A 24,523-nucleotide genomic window follows, 5' to 3' on the forward strand; every position below is an offset into this window, starting at 1 on the left:
TCCGTGAAGAATTTGCCTCTCAAATGCCAGACCCTTGAACATATACTCACTGAGTGTTTGTTTGCTGAAATTTCCCCAAATGTAGGTACTGTTGGGAGATGTGTATGTGTGTGTGTATGGAGAGAGAGAGAAAGTGAACCTAGACTCTCTAACACTCATATTATCCCACCACAATCCACGAAGTTCCTGAAGGAAATATGCTTATAGAATGAGGCCAGGCAGACTCATAGACTTCAGCAAACCACGAAGCTGCTGTCTTCAACTGTAGTGCATGTGGTGTCCTGTAAGGAGCTGGGGGTTCCAAACACTGTCCCGTGGACTGGCTACATCATAGGCACCCAGGAAACTTAACAATAGATTGCTGCTTGCCCCTTGTTCTCCTTTTTTTTTTTTCTCATTTTGTAAGTTTAGTGTAGAGCCTGAGAGTTGTTTTTTTGTTTTTAATTGTTACTAATGGTTTTGACAGAGACGGCCAGGTTTAGACACTGTTGAGTTAGATTTTCTCATATAGAAGTCCCTTCTGCAAGGCAGTGGAAGGCCTAGGGGCTAGAACCAAGGCAGATCAAATATCTTTCCCCATTTTCTTCAAATCACAATGCCAATCTGGGTGCTCTTTTTCCTACCAATTCTCATGATGGAGCCAGACTGGGCCAGGAAGAGCAAGACTGTCTGTGAGAAGAAGGTGCCACAGAATTTTGTTCTATTGCCTACAGCAGAGCTGGTCCAGCTCCACGCCCTCTCCCAGGCCAGTTTTCTTCCCCATCTTCTTGAGTAGCCGAGAACTAGATGGATAAGGAAAGGAACCAAGAGAGACACCAAACAAGAATGATGACTCCCTCAAGGCTCAGACTTCAGATTCTTCCTTGCTTCCCAGTGAAATCTCACCTCCTGGCATTATAGGCTAATGACATGTCCTTGAATCTGACTCAGCCTCAGCGTCACTTCCCTTACAGTGAAGGGGCTGGGGAGGGTAGTGGGTGAAGATCAACATCATGCTTCCCCTGAAAGTCATCAGTGGGAAGCTCAAACTTTCGTGAACATGTTGATAGGACATTTGAACATTTCTGCCTGTTCATAATGACATTTATTGGTCAATATTGCCAACGGACAGCCCATAACACCTCACTAGGAAGAGTTGACTGATAAGGACATTTCCAAAATCCGATGCTTTCCTGAAAGTATAATAGAAGTTACTTGAGTAGTGTCCACTAACATAATTTTAGTAAAATGTTTAGTATAATGCTTGGTTTTGGGGAGCTGTCAATAAATTATAGTACAGTGGCATTAATAGCTTTATTTCAATTAATGGTGGTACCAGTGTTGTTGGCTAGGACTCTACAGGAAAAAATAATTTTACAGACAATTTCCAAAATGAGTTATTTGAATGTAGATTGCCTGATGATTAAAGAAGTCATGATTTATAGGCTGAATATATCTAAAGAAACATTTTGTTAATGCAAAAGAGATATTCTTCCTTTCTCCATCTTTTATTTCTGTTTAGGATGAAGGTGCCATGTTTCCTGTTGGGAAAAACATAGTGTATACTTGCAATGAAGGATTCTCTCTTGTTGGAGACCCTGTTGCCAGATGTGGAGAAAATTTACAGTGGCTTGTTGGGAAGATGCATTGTCAGAGTGAGTGGCCTTGATGATAGTATATAATTCAAGATGAAAGAATAGTGTGGAAAGGAATAAATCAGGATAAATAACCGCTTACCATATGCCCATGTCTTGATCTCCTTTTCCTGAAAGGCTTATATGATCCTGTCCAAATTTCAGGAATATCTTGAAAAACCCCTCAGCTTTCTCTAGTTGTTAGTGCTCCTGTTAGGTGAGGCACATTTTATTGCAATTTTAAAGTTTCTGGTGCAAATTAGAATGGGTCAGGGAGTTCAGTTCTGGTTAAGACCATCAGGATGTTCTTTAGAGTTTAATTACCAGGGATTTACCACAATCTACTTCCTTAAATGCTTTTGACCCTATTTTGTTTAGATATAGCATCTGAGTAAGTGCTTCTGCATGTTGTATCACCCTAACGCTATTTTCTGGTTTCTATCTCAGCTGTGCTACAATATAAGATTCTTCAGCAGATGGATAGACAGCACTACAGGGATGTATTTATCCTATATCAGTTGGTCTAGGCTATATGAGGAAAGTCCTAGTGCACACAGGTACATTTTATTCTCTTGAGTACATACATATTAGTAAAAGTTCTGAGTTGTCAGGTATACATACATTTAGAGTTAGTAGACGCTACCAGTCTTCCAAGTGGTTGTACATCCCGGACAGAATCTGAGAAGTCAAGATTGCTCTGTGTCCTCACCTACACTTGATATTGTCTATCTTAATTTTTTTTTTAGCTATACTGGTGAGTGTGTAGCAATATCTTATTTTTTAATTTGTATTTCTAAATTTGTTTTTCTTCTGATGACTAGTGATGTTAAGCCTGTTTTCATACGTTCATTGGGTATTTGGATACTTTTTTTGGTGAAGTGGCTATCTAATCTTTTGGGCATTTTTTCTGTTGGTTTGTTAGTCTTTTTCTTACTGATTTGTAAGGTCTCCTCTTGTTCTCTCTGTTTCTGTCTGTCTTTCTGTCTCTCTGCCCTAGAGTCCTTGGGAAGAAATAAACTATCAATATTGCCAAAATAGAATATAAATATTCCCTAGCTAAGAGTATTAAAACCAAACTTTAGTTCTTTTAAAAGATTAATAAGATACTTCTGCTTGAAAAGCTTCTTTTTCTTTATTGTGTATCTACTGGTGAAAAGTTGTCCCAGTATTTGTTCATCTAAAACGTTTTCATTTTATCTTTACTTTTGAAGGATAGTTTTACTGGATAAGGAATTTTAAGTTAGCAGTTATTTTCTTTAAAACCTTTAAAGATTTTATTACATTGCCTTCTGACTTCATTGTTTTTTAGTGAGAAGTCAGCTTTCAAGTTTATTGTTTCTCCTTTGGAAATCGTATTTTTTTGGTCTGGTTGCTTTTAAGATTTTTTATTTTTTTTTCTTTTCCAGAAGCAACTCTACTCTGATGTGCCTAGGTGTGATTTTCTTTGTCTTTGTCCTGGTTGATCTTCAAAGCACTCTTGAACCTATGCTTTAATGTCTTTTGTCAGTTTTAGAAAATTCTTCACCTTTGTCCTCAAATATTGCTCTGTCTCATTCTTGCTCACGTCTCCTCATGAGACACAAATTATACATTTTTTAGAATGTATATACATATACATACGTGTGTGTGTGTATATATATATATATATATTTCTTTGTTTTGTTTTGGTTTTTTTTGCCATGCCCTGTGTCTTGCAGGATCTTAGTTCCCCAACCAGGGATCGAACCCAGGCCCAAGACAGTGAAAGTGCCAAGTCCTAACCACTGGATTGCCAGGGAATTCTCTACATTTCTTTGTTTTACATCAATTTTTCTCTCTCTGTTTCATTTTAAATATTTTCTATTGATCTATATTCCAGTTTATTAATTCTCTGTACAGTTGTGACAATCTGCTTTCAAGAACTCTGCTGAGTTCTTTTTTTTAAATTTATTTATTTCTTTTTGGCTGCGTTGGGTCTTCGTTGTTGTGTGCGGTCTTTCTCTAGCTGCAGCAAGCGGGGGCTACTCTTCCTTGAGTGGGCTTCTCATTGTGGTGGCTTCTCTTGTTGCGGAGCATGGGCTCTAGGCATGCGGGCTTCAGTAGTTGTGGCACATGGGATCAGTAGTTGTGGCTCGCAGACTCTAGAGCACAGGCTCAGTAGTTGTGGTGCACGGGCTTAGTTGCTCCATGGCATGTGGGATCTTCCTGGACCAGGGTTCGAGCCCGTGTCCCCTGCATTGGCAGGCAGATTCTTAACCACTGCGCCACCAGGGAAGCCCGTCTACTGAGTTCTTAATTTCATTTTCCAATTCTAGATATTCCATTTGTCTACTTTTCTATACTTTCTAATTCTCTGTTGATATTCTCCATCTTCTAATTTCATTTTTCCAACATATTAATCATAGTTATTTCATGGTCCATGTCTGTTAACCCCATCATCTGGATCTGCTGTAGATGTTTCTACTGGTTTTTTTTTTTTTTTTTTTTGCGGTACGCGGGCCTCTCACTGTTGTGGCCTCTCCCGTTGCGGAGCACAGGCTCTGGATGCGCAGGCTCAGCGGCCATGGCTCACGGGCCCAGCCGCTCCGCAGCATGTAGGATCTTCCCGGACCAGGGCACGAACCCGTGTCCTCTGTATCAGCAGGTGGACTCTCAACCACTGCACCACCAGGGAAGCCCCTCTATTGTATTTTTGAATGTTAGATTAGTTTTGGTTGAATGCCAGATTTATATGTAAAAAAAATACATATGGATGATGTTATCTTCCTCTAGAAAAGATTTAGGTTTGTTTCTGGCAAGAACAAGGCTTGTTTATGTCTGCTTTACCTTTATCTTAGGTATCCATTAAGGGATCATAAGGGAAAGTATGGGGTTTCTACTGAGCCTCCTCCTTTGTAACAGGACTGGACTCTAATTTTTGGTCTCCTAGCCCTGTGAGACTGCTAAAAACTCTATGCAGCTATTCAGCCTCTGAGTTGCAGCTTCCTCCTTAGTTTAGCAGCCCTTCAGCACATTAAAAAAAAAATGTTTTTTTTCAACTTTACAAATAACCTCAAGGACAGAAGCATTACTAAACGTTGTAATCACTACTTTAGACTTCCCTTTTTCTAGAGTCTTGGGCCTTCAAATTTCCATTGCTCTGATTGTTGTCTGTTGCTCTCAGAAATACTCTTTCTTTAACTTTGTACAGCCTTTCTATATGTCTTAGTGGGAGCATTCGTGTGAAACCAGCAAATGTGTCATGGCCAGAAATAAACAAATCTGAAGCTAAATTATTAGCTTTCTGAAGGCAGATTATGTGACTAGTGTTTTGTGTCCCTAGTAGCACACAGCATATTTGGCAAAATATAGACACTCAATAAATGCTGATTTTGAATGAATGAATGGATTGTCTGATTAAAATGGTGCAGAAATAAAGCAGTACTTTGTAGAATATTGTCCAAAGTCCACTAGAGAGATTGGCAAGATTTTTTTTTTAATCATGAATTCTGACTCGCCTTCCATGACTATGCATGTTTCTCATTCTTCTTGTTTTCTCAAGTAGAAGATTTGAGCTAATGAATGTGATGGAATAAGAAAAGATAGAACTGGGAAACCAAAAATGATTTAACACTTTTATGGTTGCAAGGTTAAAGGTGGTTCTTTAAAGATTTCAGATGGCAAAATATCTAATTGGGTACATGCTAATGATATGCAAATGAACACAGCTCTTGGGAAATTTCTGGTGGGACTTCACCAGACAAGAAGTAGCAGCTGTAAAAAGTCTGGTTTTAACAGCAGGCTGGACTTCAGGACTCTAAAAGGCTTATTCATTTTAAGTTGTCACATGGCTTTGAGGGCAGGGGTGAGAGAATGGGAACTGTTTTGGCCTTCAGTCATTCATGTCATTAACATGCCAGGCATGTTGGGATATGTCTTTCAGGGCATCCTAAGGGTGAACTCGCCTCTTCCTCCTTGTCCTCTAATTAGAAAAAGCAGAACAAGTGTATCAGCACCATTCAAGGCTGTCATTTTTTTTTTTAAAAGATGGTTTAGGAAAGCAGTGACCCTTGTATTCTTCTCTCTTTTCTCTTTAGAAATTGCCTGCGTTCTACCTGCACTGATGGATGGCATACAGAGTCATCCCCACAAACCTTTCTACACCGTTGGTGAGAAGGTGACCTTTTCCTGTTCAGGTGGCAGGTCCTTAGAAGGTCCTTCGACATTTCTCTGCGGATCCAGCCTTAAGTGGAGCCCTGAGATGAAGAACGTCCAGTGTGTGCAAAAAGGTGAGTGGCTCTTGGGTCTGTCCAAGGACACGTACACTCAGGGAATGAGAGTCCTTGCGGCAGTTCCTCAAGGCACTGAACCTCCAAAGCGGAATCACTCCCTCCATCCCTGCCCTGCTACAAGAAGGTCAGTTCATAGAGTGGGTAACAGACTTTTTTGCACATGGCACAGATAAACTCACAGAATTCAAGGAAAGGCAAGAATAGCCCTGGTGATTCTGAAATTTTAACTTAAATCCTTCATATCAAAGATTAGCTTTATATTTGTTAAGGTGCCAAGAAAACAAGGAATTTCTAAAAGCTGATTTGTGGTTTCCTCCTGATTTTTAAAAATGTACTTTTATGAAGTATAGAGTTGAGATCATAATTTATATAAAATTCTGTATGTTTCATTTTTGGGCTCTTAGAGTTTATTAGTGGTATTGAAATTGAAAATATAAAAGCACTTACATATAACCCTGCAAAGCAGAGTTATTGAAGGAAAAGTAGTGTGGTCTGTGAAGTTGTTCTTATAGGTCGAAATCCAAATATCCAGTATTTTGAACACATGGCAAATTAAAATAGTTTTTAAAAAAATTTTTTATTGGAGTAGAGTTGATTTACAATGTTGTGTTAGTTTCGGGTGTACAGCAAAGTGAATCAGTTATACATATACATATATCCACTCTTTTTTGGATTCTTTTCCCATATAAGCCATTACAGAGTATTGAGTAGAGTTCCCGGTGCTGTACAGTAGGTCCTTATTTGTTATCTATTTTATACATAGTAGTGTGTATATGTCAATCCCAATCTCCCAATTTATCCCTCTCCCCCCTTTCCCCCTGATAACCGTAAGTTTGTTTTCTACATCTGTGACTCTATTTCTGTTTTGTAAATAAGTCCATTGGTATAAAATGGTCTTTTAAGAAGCTAAGGCAGGAAGAGATTTAGAAAGCCAAACTATTTCTTTTAGAGATACTTAAAATGGGATAGATTTGTTTTCAGAATAACTTCCTCTTTCTTTACATTTTTTTTAAGAAATGGAAAATATTATGTTTTTAACAATTAAAAACAAGAAGAAAATCGCACTTGCATTCTATTTTATATGATATTCTTATTTCTTGAGTATATAATTTTTAATTCGATGCTGAAATTTGTCTTCTATAGTGAAGATGAAGTAGTTGATTCCATGAATAGTAATATTAGGTGAATTAGATCTTCACAATTGAAAAGAGAGCACTCTGTGACTGATTGTGTTAAATAGATCACAGAGGACAGAATGGGAGGGCTGCGTGTCCAGTGGAATGGCTGCCCTGCCTGTTCTCACATGTTCTGTAGCTGTCAGAGCAGAGACAGCTGCTTTGTTTTCTACATGCACTGAGGTATAACTATGAGTTTATTTGGGATAAAGTAATGGACCTGTACCAATAATGCTAAAATTAAGGAGAACAATGTACAGTTGATGAGGTTGCTCTTTTCTTCCAAATGAGATTATATACTTGTTTTTTTCTGAAACGTCTTTTTCAACTTTATAACACATTTGGTATGAATTTTCTCCCACTCAGTAGCAAATTCTATTAAGGTTTTAATTAAGGATGTTTTTCAGATCTGTGTGTTTTTCAGAAGACTTAGATAACAATAATAACTACCCTTAACATAAGCCTATAACCAAAGGTTCCAGGTTTGTCAGCCTCCAGAGTTTGAAAATACCTGATGTACAAGTATTTAGTCTTTTTTATATTGTGGTAAAATATACACAACATACAATTTACCATTTTAACCATTTAAAAATGTGCAATTCAGTAGCATTAAGTACATTCCCATTATTGTTCAACCATCACTGTCATCCGTCTCCAGAGCTTTTCCATCTTCCCAAACTGAAACTCTGTATCCATTAAACACTAGCCCGTTATTTATCCGCACCCGCATCAGTACTTAGTCTTGATGGGAAGATATTTGATTTTAAAATAGTAAACGTACATACTGTAGGTGGGTCCTAAGAGTGTGTTTACTTGGTTAGTCAAGCCATGAAGATAACAAAGCTATATTCTTTTTAAATGCAAAAGTCTTTGGTGTAGGTAATTCTACAAGCGATTTTCCGCAAAGAAATTATAATAACTTTTAGAAAATATTTAAAATTTGAAATTCTATCCTTATGAACAGTTAGCAAATAAACTGCTAATAATAATACAGAACTAATGTACATGGCTTAATCACTGAACTTCAGTTTTGGTCCATTTAGATCAGACTTTCCCAACCCCAGCACTACTGGAATTTGAGCCCTGATAATTCTTTGTGTGGGAGCCTGTCCTGTGCCTTATCTGATGTTTGGCAGAATCCCTGGTCTCTGCTCACTAGATGCCAGTAGCGTCTCACAGGGGTGACAACCAAAAATGTCTGTTGACATTGCCAGATGTCCCCAGGGGCAAACATTTGCCCCTGGTTGAGAAGCATTGATCTAGATAATACCATTAAAATATTTTATTTTGGAATTACTTAGGATTTCAGAAAATTTGCAAGTATAGTTTCCATATACCCTTTACCCATCTTCCCATAATATTAACACCTTACATACCTTGACACAATTTAGTTGGTCAAAACCAAGACATTAATATTAAATAGTACCATACTATTGACTACCCTGCAGACTCTATTCATACATCACCGTTTTTCCACCGATATCCTTTTCATGGTCTAGGATCCAATTCAGGATACTACGTTGCATTTAAGATAATACCATTTCAAATTGGGCGATTGGGATTGACATGTATACACTGATATGTATAAAATTGATGACTAACAAGCACCTGCTGTGTAAAAAAAATAAAAGATAATACCATTTCAAAGAAAAATGTTTAAAGAATAAGTACTTGCTAGAGACCTTGCTGGACACGGCAGGCATACTTCACCTTGCTACCATTTTTACAAGTTTATACCTTCCTTGTTCATGAGATTTTCCTGTCATGTCTAAAGCTCTTATGTTTTCCGAAGTAAGGAAGTATTCCATAGTTTGTGCACCCATAAAAACACATCCTGCAGACAAATGACCTTTATAGATATATCCAGCAGGTAGCTAGTTTTATGATGCAAAAGTGTATGCCACTGAATTCCATTGTAATGAAGCTGGCAGGAGGTGGAAATTGCAGGGTGGTGCAGACTGTTCACATTGTAGGCAGGCATAGCCTAGGCCGTGGCAAATTATGCTCTTGTAAGTTGGACCAAAGTGTTTTCCTGTCAAAACTGGAATGATGATTGGCTTTCTATCAGTTTGTAAGAAACATAAAATAAAGGAAAGGATTTTATTAATGTAAGTACCTCCAGACATTTAGTCACTGTTGAGGGGAGACCACTTGGACATTTACATGTAAGAGGTTATTATAGTTGTCCTTGAGATACTGAGAGTTCTTCTTGTATAGGTCAAGTGATGGTATGCTTTCTGTCTCATTATAGGCACAGTGGGCAAAATACGTCCACATAACAAACAGTTTTTAAACCCCCATGTACTTGATGAAAGGGAGCCTACTCTATGGGCCTTCAATTCAGACAAACATGGACTTCAATCCTGGCTTGGCCAATTTGTTAACTAGCATGAATTTCCTAACTTTTCTGTCTCTTAGTTTCCTCATCTCTTAAACGGGCACTAATTAAGGGGATTAAATATCACAATGTATAAAAAGGGCAGGGCCAAGAGTAAATGCTCAAGAAATGGTAGCTATTATGACCAATGAAATTGGGTGGTCCTAGGAATGCTCTAGCTCTTGTAAAATGCTTTATAGCTTTATTTTTTACTGTACAAACTTGTTGCAGTTGAGAATATTACAGAGCCTGGTTCAACAATTAAAATAATACCTTGTTTGCTCTGAAGAAGCTTTTCACCTAATAATTGCCTCTCCATTATTGTTTTCTTTTAGATGCCCCTTTGGCACCGGAAGTGCCTGAATGTCAGCGCTGGGAGAAACTGCAGAATTCAAGATGTGTTTGTAAAATGCCTTATGAATGTGGGTAAGCTCTGTCTTCTTCTCTGTTTTATTTAAAATAGATGGGATGATTTCTTAATGCCATTTGAAGCAACATGGATGGACCTAGAGATTGTCATACTAACTGAAGTCAGTCAGACAGAGAGAGACAAATATCGTATGATATCACTTATATGCGGAATCTAAAAAAAAAATTGATACAAATGAACTTATCTGCAAAATAGAAACAGACTCACGGACTTAGAGAACGAACTTATGGTTACCGGGGGGAAAGGGTGCAGAGGATGGATAGTTAGGGAGTTTGGGATTGACATGTACACACTGCTATATTTAAAATAGGTAACCAACAAGGACCTACTGCATAGCACAGGGAACTCTGCTCAGTATTATGTAACAACCTAAATGGGAAAAGAATTTGAAAAAGAATAGATACATGTATATGTATAACTGAATCACTTTGCTGTACACCTGAAACTAACACAACATTGTTAATAAACTATACCCCAATATAAAATAAAAAAGTTAACAAATAATAATTAAATTAAAAAAAATAGATGGCATGATTTCTTAGATGCCAGTCTCTGTTAGCTCAAAGATGTTACTTACCATGGGTTAAGGGTCTTTGCATTTCAGTCCAGTCCATTTGCTGCTTGTTATTTGCCTGGGTCACCAGGACTGACCATTGGTGGCGTTAGGCAGTGATCTAATCTAGCTGGTGAGAAAGGCTGAAGGACTGCTTGAGACCGCTTGTTCTCTACATAAAATGGGGCAAAATGACAAAACCGTCACCTGAGGATTTAGAGCTTGAGGAGATTGGGGCTGAAATTCCCATGAGACGTAAACTCTTAAAGATACCAAGAGAAACAAAAGCAGCCACTTTTCTGATTCTTGAAATATGTTTATTTCTAGATTTGCATTCTAAGAACACCACCACACTTGAAATCACTCCATTGTAGAAAGATATCTGGAGTAATTACTGGTTGTTGGATACAGAGGGCATGATTAAATTGAGACAAGAGGAGGTTTACTGGTGGGACTATTTACAGAAATGTGGGCAGAGTAAAGAAAACTGCAAGCCACGGGGCAGTATTCCTGGACTGGTAGCAGTTCGGGTTTATAGTATCTCCGTGCCCAAGCCAGAAGGCGTGAGAGAGGAGCACTTATGAAAACCTGTTGACAGAGCGCTAGTTGAGGAAGAGTTGAGTCCCTCATTTGGGGCCCTCAGAGATCCCCAGCAGTGAGCCAGGGGAATAAAACCCCCCATTGTACCCTCTTCTCTCCCTCCAGTCTCTTGCCAGACTCCCCATTGATCAAACACCCCTGAAGCTAGAGGACAAGGAAGTCTATTGATGTGGTCCATACGTGTCAGCCTCCCAGGCAGGGTGGAGAAGAGTGGAGGGTGAATCTGGAGAGGCAAATGGAAGGTATCCAGTCCCCAGGACTTACTGGCCATCTTTAAGGTTAAGAATCAAAACACAAATTATTAGCCAATTACTTGGCTTTCAATTAGTATGGTCACCAAAACACATCTCCTTGAACACCTACATTGGGTAATGATGACTATGGTGGTATCTTATAAGAAGTAACTTCTCATGTGAAGGAGAACATAAAAGTGAATAGCATAAGTGGAAATGGTCAGCCCAGAATCTTCTGACTGTGCTGTTATTCTCTATTAATCATTGTTTGCTTTGACTCACTTTCATCCTCTTTCCAACTTCTCTGATTCATTGAGTTTATCTGCAGCCTGTTTATAAATATGGTAAGAGTTTTAACATCAGATACTGATAACAAGATAGATGGCCTTGTAAGTTCTCTGCCCTTTAAGCTGTTCTGCGTACTTCTATTGTAAAGTTTAAATAAACAGATAAAAAAGAAATACTAGGATTTGTTTCTGTTATGTAAATGTCCAAATAAATTTAACTCTTGTTCAGAGAAGTAAACATTAGAGCTAAATATATATAAGTAAATATAGATTCTGTTTATTATTCAAAACAGCCTTGCTGTCTAGGGTTTCGCTACAGTAATTGTTTCCTTACCCATCAGCATTCAGAAATGTGGTTGTTTTTATTAGTGACATTTCAAATAGTTGGCACTATCTTAACACCAATGCATACGAAAAAAAGTAACCCATTTTATGGAAATATTTCTAAACTATTTTGTAAACGTAGATACTCTAAAAATAGCGTTGAAAAATAGAGTTCATTTTCCCTTGAGGATTCAGTCATCAGCTGTGGATAATGCTATAATATGGACCTGAACTCTCAGGGCTGCTGGCTTGGGAGGAGATACTTTCTTCTGCAGCCAGTGGTCCCATTTGACTCCCATTCCTCTGAGTGTTTTGATCTTTGCTGATTTTCTGCCTCCTTCTTTGTCGTCAATCTACCATCTGTGGCTAGCAGACGTTGCCTTCTCTTCTAATTTGCTGTATCCGATCTGTTCTAGATGAAACTACATTGACACTAGATATCTAAGCTTGTAAAACTTGTGAGTAAATAAAGAGCAAAATATGTTCATTTTGAAGATTGGAGGGGGTTGGGCCCTAGTAATGAGGGGCATTTGCATTTCTGTTCCATCTTTTTGCTGTAGGTGACAACATCTGAGTCATCGAACCCAGAGCCTCACCTTTCACTTCTCAGTCTCAGCTTTGAAGAAAGAAAATCTTGTAAATAAAGTAATTTAAAAAATTTGTTTCAGATCCTCCTTGGATGTGTGTGCTCGAGATGAGAGAAGCAAAAGGATACTGCCTCTGACAGTTTGCAAGATGCATGTTCTCCAATGTCAGGGTAGAAATTACACTGTTGCTGGTAGGGAGAGCTGTACTCTACCTGCCTCAGCTGAGAAAGCTTGCGGTGTGTGTCCACTATGGGGAAAATGTGACGGTAAGGGGCATTTCATATTTGTAGCTACAAAAATGCTCAAGTAATAGGAGTGAAGTTTTCTAGTTTAGCGGCAGATCAAAGCACATCCCTGAGGATATCAAAGACTCCGACTGGTCTGAGCATGAACTATCCTCCCTGACTGCCTTCCCCGGGGAGGGGGTCGATCAAGAACTCTCCCTGATGGTCTGAATGTCCTCCCAAACATCACGTTCCACCTTCATGATTTTTGCTCTGCCCTTGCATTAGCCATATTATGTACTCATTCAAAAAGAAACAGACTCCCATAAAAATAACAATTTTTAAAAGAAGAAACGTTATATCACATTTTTAATAGGAAGTGTCCCTTGCCATAAATATTAGGTAACCATGAAAATACATACAATGAAACAAAACAAGGTAGGAGGTTCTAGCCAGAGGCTGCTCAAAGCTTGGAGGATGAAGCTTCCTTGTGATAAAGGGTGTTTAGCAAGTGTCAGGGGTGTGTTGAAAGCACACCCGTGCCAAGCTGACACTTTCTCCTAGAAGCAATCAGAAGGATGTGAAGAGAATAGAAAAGGAGGTACTACATTCTCAAGCTGTGATTCCATACTTGCTGGTGCTGTGTCCAGGTAGCACTCAACAATGATCTTGACAACCAGCACTGGCCAGCCCTCCTCCGCGGGGGGGAGGAGTTGGGTCGCCAGAGCCAAGTCACTGTCCTTAGTTTCCCCACCTGTCAAGTTGGGAGCCGGGCGGTGCGATCTTGATCTGTAAGGTCTCTGCTAGATCCTCAGGCCCTCCTTTTCCTGGCCGGTACCCGCTGGGCACCTTTCCCCTCACTCCCGTCCCATTTGCAGCAGAGACGATGACACATATAGGCACGTCTGGGTCACTTTCGGTTTGGCAGTCACCACAGTGGTCTGGCAGACCTGGTTACCCTCCTTCTGGGGACGCCTGGCTGGTGTGTTCCAGCCGCGCACCTTCAGCGCACACACGGCTTTCCTCCCCGACTCGTTTCTGATGGGTCTTTATGGGGCATGAGGCCTTTTGCATCTCATGCCCTCTCTCTCTCAAAGCAAGTTAATTCTTCTCTTGTCTCCCTCTGTTTGAGCCTCGCAGCCCGGCGTTTTGCCGAGGTGTCTGCATTTGGTCTGGGCGTTGAGGGGTCACACCGGGGGTTTGGGCCCCCCCTGTGCAGCGCGTGGAGGAGAGAACCGCTCCGCGGGGGTCCCATCGATAGGAAGCCTGGCAGCAGCCTCAAAACCTGCTTATTCTGTCGGAGTGGAGCGAAATGCCTCCCTTGCCCAATCCTGCAGCTTTTCCTGGGGGTCCGGGAGAGGGGAGGGTAATTGACTGCATCACGCGAGGCAGGAGCGTCTACAGCTCTCCAATTACCAAACATCACGACTTTGGACGTGATGCGCCTTGTCTTCCCCACCTCCACCATGGGCCACCAAGCCTCTCTCGCTTCTTTTTCCAGCCCAGAGCAGCAAATGTGTCTGCAGAGCCGCCTCGGAGTGCGAGGAAACAGGGTTCAGCGTCTGCGTGGAGGCGAATGGCAGGGAGCGGACGATGACAGAGTGTGAGGCCGGCGTCCTGAGGTGCCGAGGTCAGAGCATCTCCGTCACCAGCATCCGGCCCTGCGCCGCCGAAGCCCCGTAGCTCCCGGTGCCGGTGGGCCTGCTCGCAGCCCCGTGGCCGAGTTAAAACCTTTGCACGCCCGGCCCTGTAGACAGCTTCTCAGCACGCGGCCCATTCTTTCTCCTTCCACTCCGGGTCCACTTCTCCCAATCCCCAGGCCCTGCATAATTACACAAGCCTTTGTTCTCCCAAACCTGAATCCAGATCCTCTTTTTCTTCTCTTTTTAAATGTCAGTCAGGCTGAAGGATATTGATGAACCTTTGAAGGAGCTGTATGTTCTTGGAAAAATTGCTGACTTCTCTGGACCTTGACTTTTTTTTAATCTGAAAATTAGAGGGTTGGACTAGAGAAATCTGAATGCTCTATGATTCTTTTTAGTATGATTAAAAGAACCGACCAGAACACACCCTACAAATTGATTATGAAAACAGAAAGATTAGAGAGGCTGGCTTCGGCTCAGTGAAACTGAATACAAAGGGGACCTTGAATGGAAAAAGGCAGATACAATGATTCCATGCCAAGCACCACACCTAGAGATCCCTAATCTTGTCAGGAGGTTGAATCACTGCTATCAGAGTGGAATCCATCATGTTACGGTCACAGGGGCACCTTCTACTTTGTTGTCTGAGAACAAGTATTTACAATTGAGGCTTCTCTCTGGAGCTTTTCTTGTGTTTTCCAAACACAAGACCTGTAATTTGTCCCCCTCCTCCCCTTTCCTTTTGTAGGAAGCATCATTCATGCCTGAGCTATTGAGCGATTGCATATTTGGGAGAAGTGTTCTCTAACGTGGATACGTACTTAGATTTTTCAGGGTGCTCTACAGGTAGATCCATCTGTTTATTCCCTATTCATCTTTCATCAAAACAAAATAACAGCTGTAGTTGATGAAATGAGTGGGCTTCAATGGAATTTAAAATATGCTTTTATATACAAATAATATCTCTGTATTTTTCTGATACATTTCAATGAAACTTTAGTTTAAATGACAATGATTAAAAAACTCATTAAAGATACTATACTTTGGAATTTTAAAATCTGTGTTATGTTTAATTTTAAAGACTTTCCATGAAGGATGGCTAATGTGCTCTTTTTTATATTTTTAAAATTTTCGAACTACTTTATTGAGGTATGATTGACATGTAAAGAGCTGTACATGAGTTTGGGGATAAGTATACATCTGTGAAACCATCACCACCATCCAGACCATAAACATATCCAACATCTCCCAAAGTTTCCTCCCACCCTCATTATTATTATTATTATGGTAAGAACACTTAACATAAGATCTTTCCTGTTAGAAAATGTTAAGTGTACATTATAGCATTGATAGCTACAGGCACTGTGCTATACAGTAGGTTTCTAGAACTCATTTACCTTGCATAACTGAAATTTGATATCTTTTGACCATCACTTCCCCATTTTCCCCTGCCCCTAGCCCCTGGCAACCACCATTCTACTCTGCTCCATGAGTCTGACTGTTTTATATACCTCCTAAAAGTGAGATTATACAGTATTTATCTTTTTGTATTTGGCTTATTTCATTCAGCATCATGTCCTCCAGGTCTATCCAAGGGATGAGTGAATAGTTGGTGGAGAAGGAGGGGACCAGTGAATGAGGTTGCAGAGAGTTGCTGTCTTGAAATACGAAATTTCATGCCTTTTTAAGTTTTCCGAACATCCTTATACTTGACCTTTCCTCTAGTTGGACAGAGACCTTCACATTGTCTATGCGCGGATTAGGATCGTGGCAGCAGGGCTGCAAGAAGAAAGTAACTTTCAACATTAAGACTTCAAACACGTTTTGAAACTTCCAAAATAAGTTCTTGAACACCTGAAGAGAAGGCTTTGAGGAAAGCTGGGAGGACTGTTTATGCCATGAAAATTGACTGCAATGAGAGCAGAGGGAGTGTGAGACTGTCCCCATCTGCCCTTCCCTCTGCCTCAGCCCAGGTGGGCTGGGCTGGGCTGGGATCTAGCCTTGGAAGAGAAGGCAGAAAGTGCTGAAGTTAAAGTCATCTGGACCTAGCAGGGGACAGAGGGAGAGGAGGGAATCAGCTGGTGCATCGACCAGTTTCAGGGAGCTCCATGGGAGCTCAGTCACATCCTACTGGCCATCACTCACATTTTAAGTGGACACTGTAAGTCACCTGGGCAGAGACGCTGCTTTGGAAGGTCTAATTGCGTCGGAGTGTGCCTTCTGTGACACCCTACACACTTCCTAATAATTGACCAACAGAAGTGCTGCTTATCAATGCCCTGAGATTTACTGAGCCCCATCTTAACTGCTCTGTATGGAACCTCCCTCCCAACAGCAACAGTCCAGGGTGCTTGTAAGTCCCTTGAAACAGAGGGAATTTTCTTGGTATTCATGTGGGGTACAGTGGGGACGTGAACCCTTGAGCTGGAACTCTTGAGTTGCCTAGCAACAAGCCAGGTAACTGGCTCATTTGATTGAGAGCTCCCCCTCTCAGCTAGGCAGGTCATTGCTAATCTCAGCTTCGTATGGGACTTGTGAGTCCATCCTGTCGTTAAGTAGCCACTCAGAGCTGCAGGTGCTGAGCGGCTGGTTTACTCAACATTCCCTGAAACAGCTGCACATAAATTATTAATCACTTTTCCTTTTGGTTAAGATATGTGGATTCATCAATATGTTTGGACCGACCCCACAGTTTATCATTTGTTCTATATTTTTTTCTATACCTACCAACATTTCTTACACCCTCATACTCACACACATACTGACCCACCACAGGCGTTTGGATTATTTGTAAGATGAGCATAATAGCTAGTGAAGGTGGTCATCGTAAATTTGAAGATAAAGGAAGATGTTACATACTTAGGGTGTTCAGGTGTATCTACGACTCTTTCTTTCTCTGAGGTAGGAGAGGAGGAGGAGACACAGAGGAGAGAAGAGAAATGAAAAGAAGGGAGGGAGGGAGGGAGGGAGGGAGGGGAAGATTGGAGCATCCTTAGTACAAGAGTGGCAGAATTGAGCCGCTGCATTAGTCCTGCTACCTACCAGTCCACTGAGACTTTTCTTCCTTGATGGACTAGTTAAAGTGTATTCAATACTTTAGCTAGGAATGGAATGACCTCTTCTCTTTCAGATCACTGAGCCAGAAAGCAACCGCAGTAGGAGGCAATTTCCGTTAATATCTGAGAAACCCGAGGTATATGCATGCTTTTCAATTACCTTGGTCTTTCAGGCAGTTCACACATTTGGGGACAAGGAAGCTGATGGCATGATAGGAGTCCCTGCTGTGACCACCATAGTGCCTACAATTTGTCTTTTTATTTATTCCTGTCAGGCAAAGCTCCAGCTTTATCCTCAAAACATCAATCATGTAAAAAAATTTGCTTTTTTCATCCAAGGGTTAACAAGACTAGATGGGAAAACTGTCGTTTCAGAAGGGGTGGGCTGAAGGTGAAAAGGTGGGCACCAGAAGGAACAATAAAATGTTCTTTTTGATTCACAGGCTGAGGACAATTTCCTGTGAAAGGACAAACATTAAGAACTACTCTGTTATCACTGTTATTTCCGTGCATCCCTATGAGAGGGGGCTGGTACTGAATCCCAGGGGAGGGGCCTCAAGTACATAACAGATCAATGATGCTCAAGACAGAGAAGCATTGATTGAGAGAATAAAGCAGATGTGCTGCTGGATGAGGGTCTGTTATGCAATAATCAGCTGACCAAGTGGGCTGGGAACACAGACAGGTCAAAGGAATTTTCTGTAATAGTGAAGTGGAATTTTCTCATCAAGGGAAAGTTTTATCAGACACCCTCAGGAGAAACTGATTAACATGAAAGTCTCAGGATTGGTGTGTTATTAGATCATATACATCCTCAGTGTGTACCATAACAGTAGTTCATAAAGGGCCCCCACTGAACTCTAGGTCCAGAAACTCTTCTCTGCACAGACACTGAGCACCGGGGTGTTGAGGGGGGAATTGCTGATGTCAGGTGTGATGTAAGCCTGGACAAGCTCTCTAATGGGATGATTGTGGCCCCGTAGGATTAAATACTTTGGTAGGATGATGAGGAGACTTCCTAAGTGTCTGGAGTCTCTTAAAAATGCAGTGATTGGCTGTTTCCCACGGACGTGGTGCACAGATTCATTAAATGTGAGAGAAAGCCACCTTTGAGGAGATCTGGTCTCCAAGCCTCCTCTGGACTAGTGAGGGCAGGGACTTGACGATATGGTTCTGTGCCCGCTGTGACTCAGGACACTGGCTGTATATACTCAATAAAACGGCCATTTTACAGTTATTATCCATTGTGACATAGCTGGTTTACTCTAGAAATGGCTCTTCTGCCTCCCAGGGTGGTGCTCATCTCGTTTCACTAGAGTGCTGGCCCCTTTACTGTCCTGTGGACATGTGGCTGTTATGTTTGAGTTGTGTCTTGCCAGGCAGGGGCAGGTTCATGTGCAGTGTGGGAGTGTTCTCTTGAGACACCCACAGGGCAGGTATTCTGAAATACTAATCTTTTGTGCCATGGAAGTGTGGGCCTCTTAATTCTCTCCCTTTTTGCTTTTGAATACAGTTAGGAGATTTTGTCTCATGTCCCCTGTGGAAGATTGATGGAGGGTGAGGATGCTCGCTCTTGAGAATTGCAATAGAGAATGAGGCAGAGGATTTAAGGAAGAAACAGAAATTCCTGAGATTAAAATGATATTGACAAGCAAGGCTAAGTTCTGGAAAAGTTGATCTTGGGATGCTGGCTTATTAAGAGATTGTTTTTCCTGCTTCTAACAGCGGGGGTGGCTGCAGCTAACAGTTCCCTGGAACGCAGACTGGGAATTCTAATGTGTGATCAACAGTCTTTCCCATGTTGGTGTGAGAGAGAACAAGAATGTCTTAGTTCTGGCTGCTATAACAAAACACCATGGACTGGATGGTTTAAACAACATTTATTTCTCACAGTCCTGGAGGCTGGGAAGTCCAAGATCAAGGTCCCAGTAAATTGGGTGTCTGGTGAGGGCCTTCCTCCTGGTTTTCAGACAGCTGCTTTCTTGCTGTATCTTCACATCGTAGAAAGAGAGGGATCTCTGGTCTCTTCCTCTTATAAGAGCACTAATCCTATCATGGGGATGCTACCCTTATGACTCTGACCTCATCTAAACCTAATTACCTCCCAAAGGTTCCATCTCCAAATACCATCACCTTGGGGATTAAGGCTTCAACATATGAATTTTGAGGGGACACATTTAGCCCATAGAAGGGACCATAAGTTACTGTAATTTATTGGTCAAACCTGTTGCTTCATCCAGTGGGTTGGTGAGGAATCTTATCTCACGAGCTTGCCCTTTGGCAATCTTGGCAAATAATGTAAAGAGAGCAAAGTAAATTTATGGAACGTGATATATTCTCCCTACATATTCTAGGAGACATTTTTCTCTCACATTATAATGACAGTGTTTTAAATGCCTAATACAAGTCCCAAGCAACTCAGGCTAGGATATACCATCTCTTCTGAGCAGGAACATTGGAACTTAGTCTTGGGCTGTGGATTGCAAAGACACAAATACAGGAAAAGAGCAACATTAATATTTAAACCTAAACCTGCTGGGAGCACTTTATCTATATTAACTCATTCAATCAGCTCAAGGACACTAGGAATAAGTACTATTATTAGCCTCACTTTACAAATGAGGAAATGGAGGCATAGAGAAGCGAAGTAAGTGATTTACTCAACTTCACACAGATAACAAATGGAGGAAACAGGATTCAAATCCAAGCCCTTTGGTTCAGTAGATCATACTCTTAACCACTATTCTGATATGTTGAAGATGGTAATAGAACTTCTTGTTGATATAGGACGTTAACAGGTTCTAAATTTTTTGCAATACTTGGTCCTATTCAAAAATAAGCCAACATTCAAGATAAGATTTGGTTACTGAAATAAAAACACAGTAGTTAATTTCCATAACTTTTCAGAAAGATTCAGCTATATAAATATGATGAATTTCTCAAACTGATATTTTAAAATGGATTGAAATAAATTTTTAAAGCTCTAATGCTCCATGAATCTACTGTGTGTGTGTGTGTGTGTGTGTGTGTGTGTGTGTGTGTGTGTGTGTTTTGATGGGTCTAGGGGTATACTCACCTAGGAATGGGACTGCCAAGGTTTTGATCTTGAGGATATGGAGATTTAATAAACACTGGCTTGTTCTTTCTTGAATAACATTTAATTCTCTAAATATTTTGGAAATTTCAAGACATCTTCCTGTTATTGATTTCTAGTTCAATTCCACTGTGATTAGAGAACATATTTTGTATGATTTCAATCCTTTTAAATTTGTACAGATTTGTTTTATGGCCCAGAATATGGTCTATTTTAGTGACTGTTCCATGTGTACTTGCAAAGTCGTTGCTTTCTGTTGTTCAGTGGGGTGTTCCACACATGTCAGTAAGTTCAACATGGTAGTGTTGTTCAAGTCTTCTGTATCCTTATTGATCTTCAGACTGCTTGTTCTATCAGTTACTGAGAGTATTGAAATCTCTAACTTTGTGTAGATTTAGGTGAATAAACTTTTAGGATTATTATGTCCTCTTGATAAATTGACCCATTTGTTGCCAGTCAAATGTCTCTTTGATATATTCTTTGTTTTGAAGTCTACTTTGTCTGGTATTAATATAGCTACTTCAGTCTTCATTTGATTTTAGAAGTAGTGTATATAAATATTGTACATATAAGTAGAGTGTATTAGGGTTCTTCAGAGAACCCTATAATTATATATATATAATTTATTATAAGGAATTGGCTCATGTGATTATGAAAGCTAAGAAGTCCTATGATCTACCATTGCAAGCTACAGATCTAGAAAACCCCTGGTGTAAATTCCAGTTCAACTCTGAAGGCCTGAGAACCAGGAGTGCCAATGGTTTAAGCCTCATTCCAAGGTCAGGAGGAGACCAGTCTCAGCTCAAGCAATTAGGCAGAGAGAGAGAGAGAATTCAAACTTCCTTTGTTTTTTGTTCTATTTGGGTCCTCGATGGATTGACTGATCCTTACCTACATTGGGGATGGCAATCTACTTTACTCAGTCCACCAATTCAAATGTCAATCTCTTCTGGAAACACCGTCACACACACACTCAGAAAAAATGTTTAACTAGATACCTGGGCATCCTACAGCCCAGTCAAGTTGACACAGAAAATTAATCATCTCAAGTCCACCCCTTATTAACTTGGCTTAACTTATTAACCCCCATACACATCTCTATAAACCATACTTAATCTCCAAATAAAGATAATAATAAGGTCAAAATTCCATCTCACATGATACAACTATCTTACATACAACTGAAAACATACTAACCCTTTCCCCAGAAGAAGGGGTTGAGAACTTGAGGGATGTTTACACTTCCCCTTGATATCCTGTAACTTAAATACTATGATGTAAAATGAACAATACTTAAATACTATGATATAAAGTAAATAATCTTATGTTGCATGATAAGGAAATAAGAGGAAAGAAAAAAATGATATTTGCTTAATATACACACACATTCATAACAAAATAAAGAGGAAATATTCAGGACAATTACAGTCCTCGTTCCTACAACTGGTCACGTGATTGTAGCTGGTATTTTAACTCTCTTCTTCAGCTACAAAATCTGTATTCCCTTTGCCTTTGGCAAGCACCTCAGCTACTTGTGGTTCTTTACATGATGCAGTGACCCACACCTTCATTCCTGAAAGGTCTGGGCCATTAGTAGTCCTGCCTGGATTGGGATGTTGTTGTTTTCCATTGACCTTAATCACAGGGCGTGGTATCACTAAGAGAGGCCCTAAAGGATCTCCTGTATCCCAGACATGCTCTTCCTTCCCTCCACTATGGAGCAGTAGTCCAATTTCTCCTCGGTAGTCAGGATCAGTCACTCCAGTCAGCCCAGTTACTTCCTTCCTTGCCTGTTGATTCAGAGGCCTGAAGAGCCCAATGCGGCCAGGTGGCAGTCTTAACTTCCCATTCAATGGAATCATTTTTGTGTCTCCTAGTGGAAGCATTCACCCTCTGGAACTAAGACTTCTAGGCCAGCAGAGCATAAGATCATGGGAGCAGAAAGCAAAAGTTTTGCTAATGGATTACTAGGAATAATAACAGTGAGTGACGCCAGTGGGTGAGTGATGCCACTCGCATTTCCATCCCTTGGTTCTTGGATTTCTGAACAGTGGATGGGAGAAAGAGCACTATACATTGGATGCTGATTCAGAGCACATACAATCTTCTGCAGATTCTTGCCCCAGCCCTGCAAGGTATTGCCACCTAGCTGGCACTGTAACTAAATCTTCAAAAGGCCAGTCCACTATGCTGTCAAACCAGCTGTCTCAGGATGGTGAGGAACATGGTAGCACCAGTGGATTCCATGAGCATGTGCCCATTGCAGCACTTGCTGTGAAGTGAGTTCCTAGATTGGAAGCAATGATGTGTGGATAAGACATTCTGTAAGTCCACAGATGGTAGTCTTAGCAGAAGCATTGGATGCAGAGAAGGCAAATCCATATGCACGCTTAGTGTCAATTTCAGTGAGAACAAAACACTACCCCTTCCATAATAGATGTTTTGTTCAATGTAATCAATGTGCCATCAGGTAGCTAGCTGATCACCCTGGAGAATGGTGCTGTACTGAGGACTCCGTGTTAGTCTCTGCTGCTGGCAGACTGATCACTCAGTGGTGGCTGCGGCCAGGTCAGCCTTAGTGAGTGGAACTCCATGTTGCTGAGTCTAAGCATGACCTCTATCCCTGCCATGATGGCCACTTTGTTCATGAGCCCATGGGGTTATGATGGGAATGGCTGGGGAAAGAGGCTGACTGGTTCCACAGAACAAGTCATTCTCTCTACTTGACTAGGAAAGCTCTCTGCTGCTGGGGTCACATTTTGGTGAATATTTACATGGGACACAAATATCTTCATACTTTTTGAAAATTCAGAGAGGTCTATCCATGTTCCTCTTCCCTATATTTTCTTGGTACCAATTTTCCAATCATGTCTTTCCAAGTCTCTGACCATCCAGCCAAATCATGGGACACAGCCCAGGAATCTGTATATAATTGCACGTCTGACCACTGCTCCTTCCAAGCAAAGTGGACAATGAGGTGCCCTGCTCAAAGTTCTGTCCACTGGGAGGATTTCCTTTCACTGCTGTTTTCAGAGAAGGGGCTGTAGTGTCACCGCTGTCTGCTCGTGGGTGGTGGTTGCATATTGTGCAGACCCATCTGTAAACCAGGCATGAGTTCTCTCTTCCTTTGTCGGCTGATCATGGCGCTCATCGTGTACCATGGGGCCATAGGTGAACATGGGTGAGAGAAGGCAGTGTAGCAGGAGTAAGGATTACAGGCATTTGCATCACTTCTTCACATAACTTACTTATGCGCTTTGGCCTGCTCAGGCCAATCACATATACATCACTTCTATTCGATGATGGAGTGCCACTGTGCATGTCCAAATTTCTGGCATGGTGGGTCAGATAACACCCTGTTCATGATGGGCAGCTCAGCTCACATGGTAACTTGGTGGCCCACAATTAAGTGTTCAGTCTCTACTAAGGCCTAGTAGCAAGCCAAGAGTTTTTTCTTGAAAGAAGAGTAATTATTTGCAGAGGATGGCAGGGCTTGGCTCCAAAATACTAAGGCCTGTTGCAGCACTATTTTTTTTTTTTTTTTTTTTTTTGCTGTGAAGTGAGAGGCCCACTAGACGTTGTGCTTTTCTTGGTTGTAGGAGTGGCAGGATGCAACAACTTATCCTTCACTGTAGATGGGATGTCTCCACATGGCCCCACACCATTGGACCCCTAGAAATTTCACTGAGATACTCTCAGTTTAGTCAGATTTATTTCCCAACCTCTAACATACAAATATCTTACCAATAAGTCTAGAGTAGTTGCTATTTCTCGTTCACTAGGTCCAATCCGCATGTCATCAATGCAGTTGGTTGACATAATATTTCATAGAAGAGAAAGTTGATCTAGATTCCTATGAACTAAGTTATGCCATAAATCTCACTCAAGCATATCATGGTGTATGATCCTTTTAATATAATGTTGAACTTGATTTGCTAATATTTTGCTGAGAACTTTTGCATCTATATTCATCAGGGATATTGGTCTGTAACTTTCCTGTCTTGTAGCATCCTTGTCTGCTTTTGGTATCGGGGTAATGCAGGCCTCATAAAATGAGTTTGGAAGTGTTCTAGTTTT

General features: G+C 40.9%; 1 protein-coding gene and 1 pseudogene across 3 annotated transcripts in view; one reads left to right on the forward strand and one right to left on the reverse strand.

Moving 5' to 3' along the window:
- The window catches only part of C7 (complement C7), a 54,889-nt gene extending 39,536 nt beyond the window's left edge, over nt 1-15,353 (forward strand). Inside the window, exons 14-18 of one of the 3 annotated variants that reach the window (XM_067730596.1) lie at nt 1,502-1,634; nt 5,669-5,860; nt 9,751-9,841; nt 12,259-12,300; nt 12,403-12,457. In XM_067730596.1, the coding sequence (XP_067586697.1) occupies nt 1,502-1,634; nt 5,669-5,860; nt 9,751-9,841; nt 12,259-12,262 (420 nt within the window). In that variant the 3' untranslated portion in view covers nt 12,263-12,300; nt 12,403-12,457. Of the gene's footprint in view, nt 1-1,501; nt 1,635-5,668; nt 5,861-9,750; nt 9,842-11,103; nt 11,781-12,258; nt 12,301-12,402; nt 12,458-12,510; nt 12,696-14,154 lie in introns of those variants that run through there. The other 2 variants (XM_067730594.1, XM_067730595.1) reach the window with 2 other exon arrangements.
- Nucleotides 15,354-21,868: 6,515 nt separating this feature from the next.
- LOC137220967 (uncharacterized) lies at nt 21,869-24,241 on the reverse strand (annotated as a pseudogene).
- Between the last annotated feature and the right edge of the window lie 282 nt (nt 24,242-24,523).

The sequence above is a fragment of the Pseudorca crassidens genome, chromosome 3 (genome assembly GCF_039906515.1).
Source record: "Pseudorca crassidens isolate mPseCra1 chromosome 3, mPseCra1.hap1, whole genome shotgun sequence".
In the NCBI taxonomy this organism is placed as follows: Eukaryota; Metazoa; Chordata; class Mammalia; order Artiodactyla; family Delphinidae; genus Pseudorca; species Pseudorca crassidens.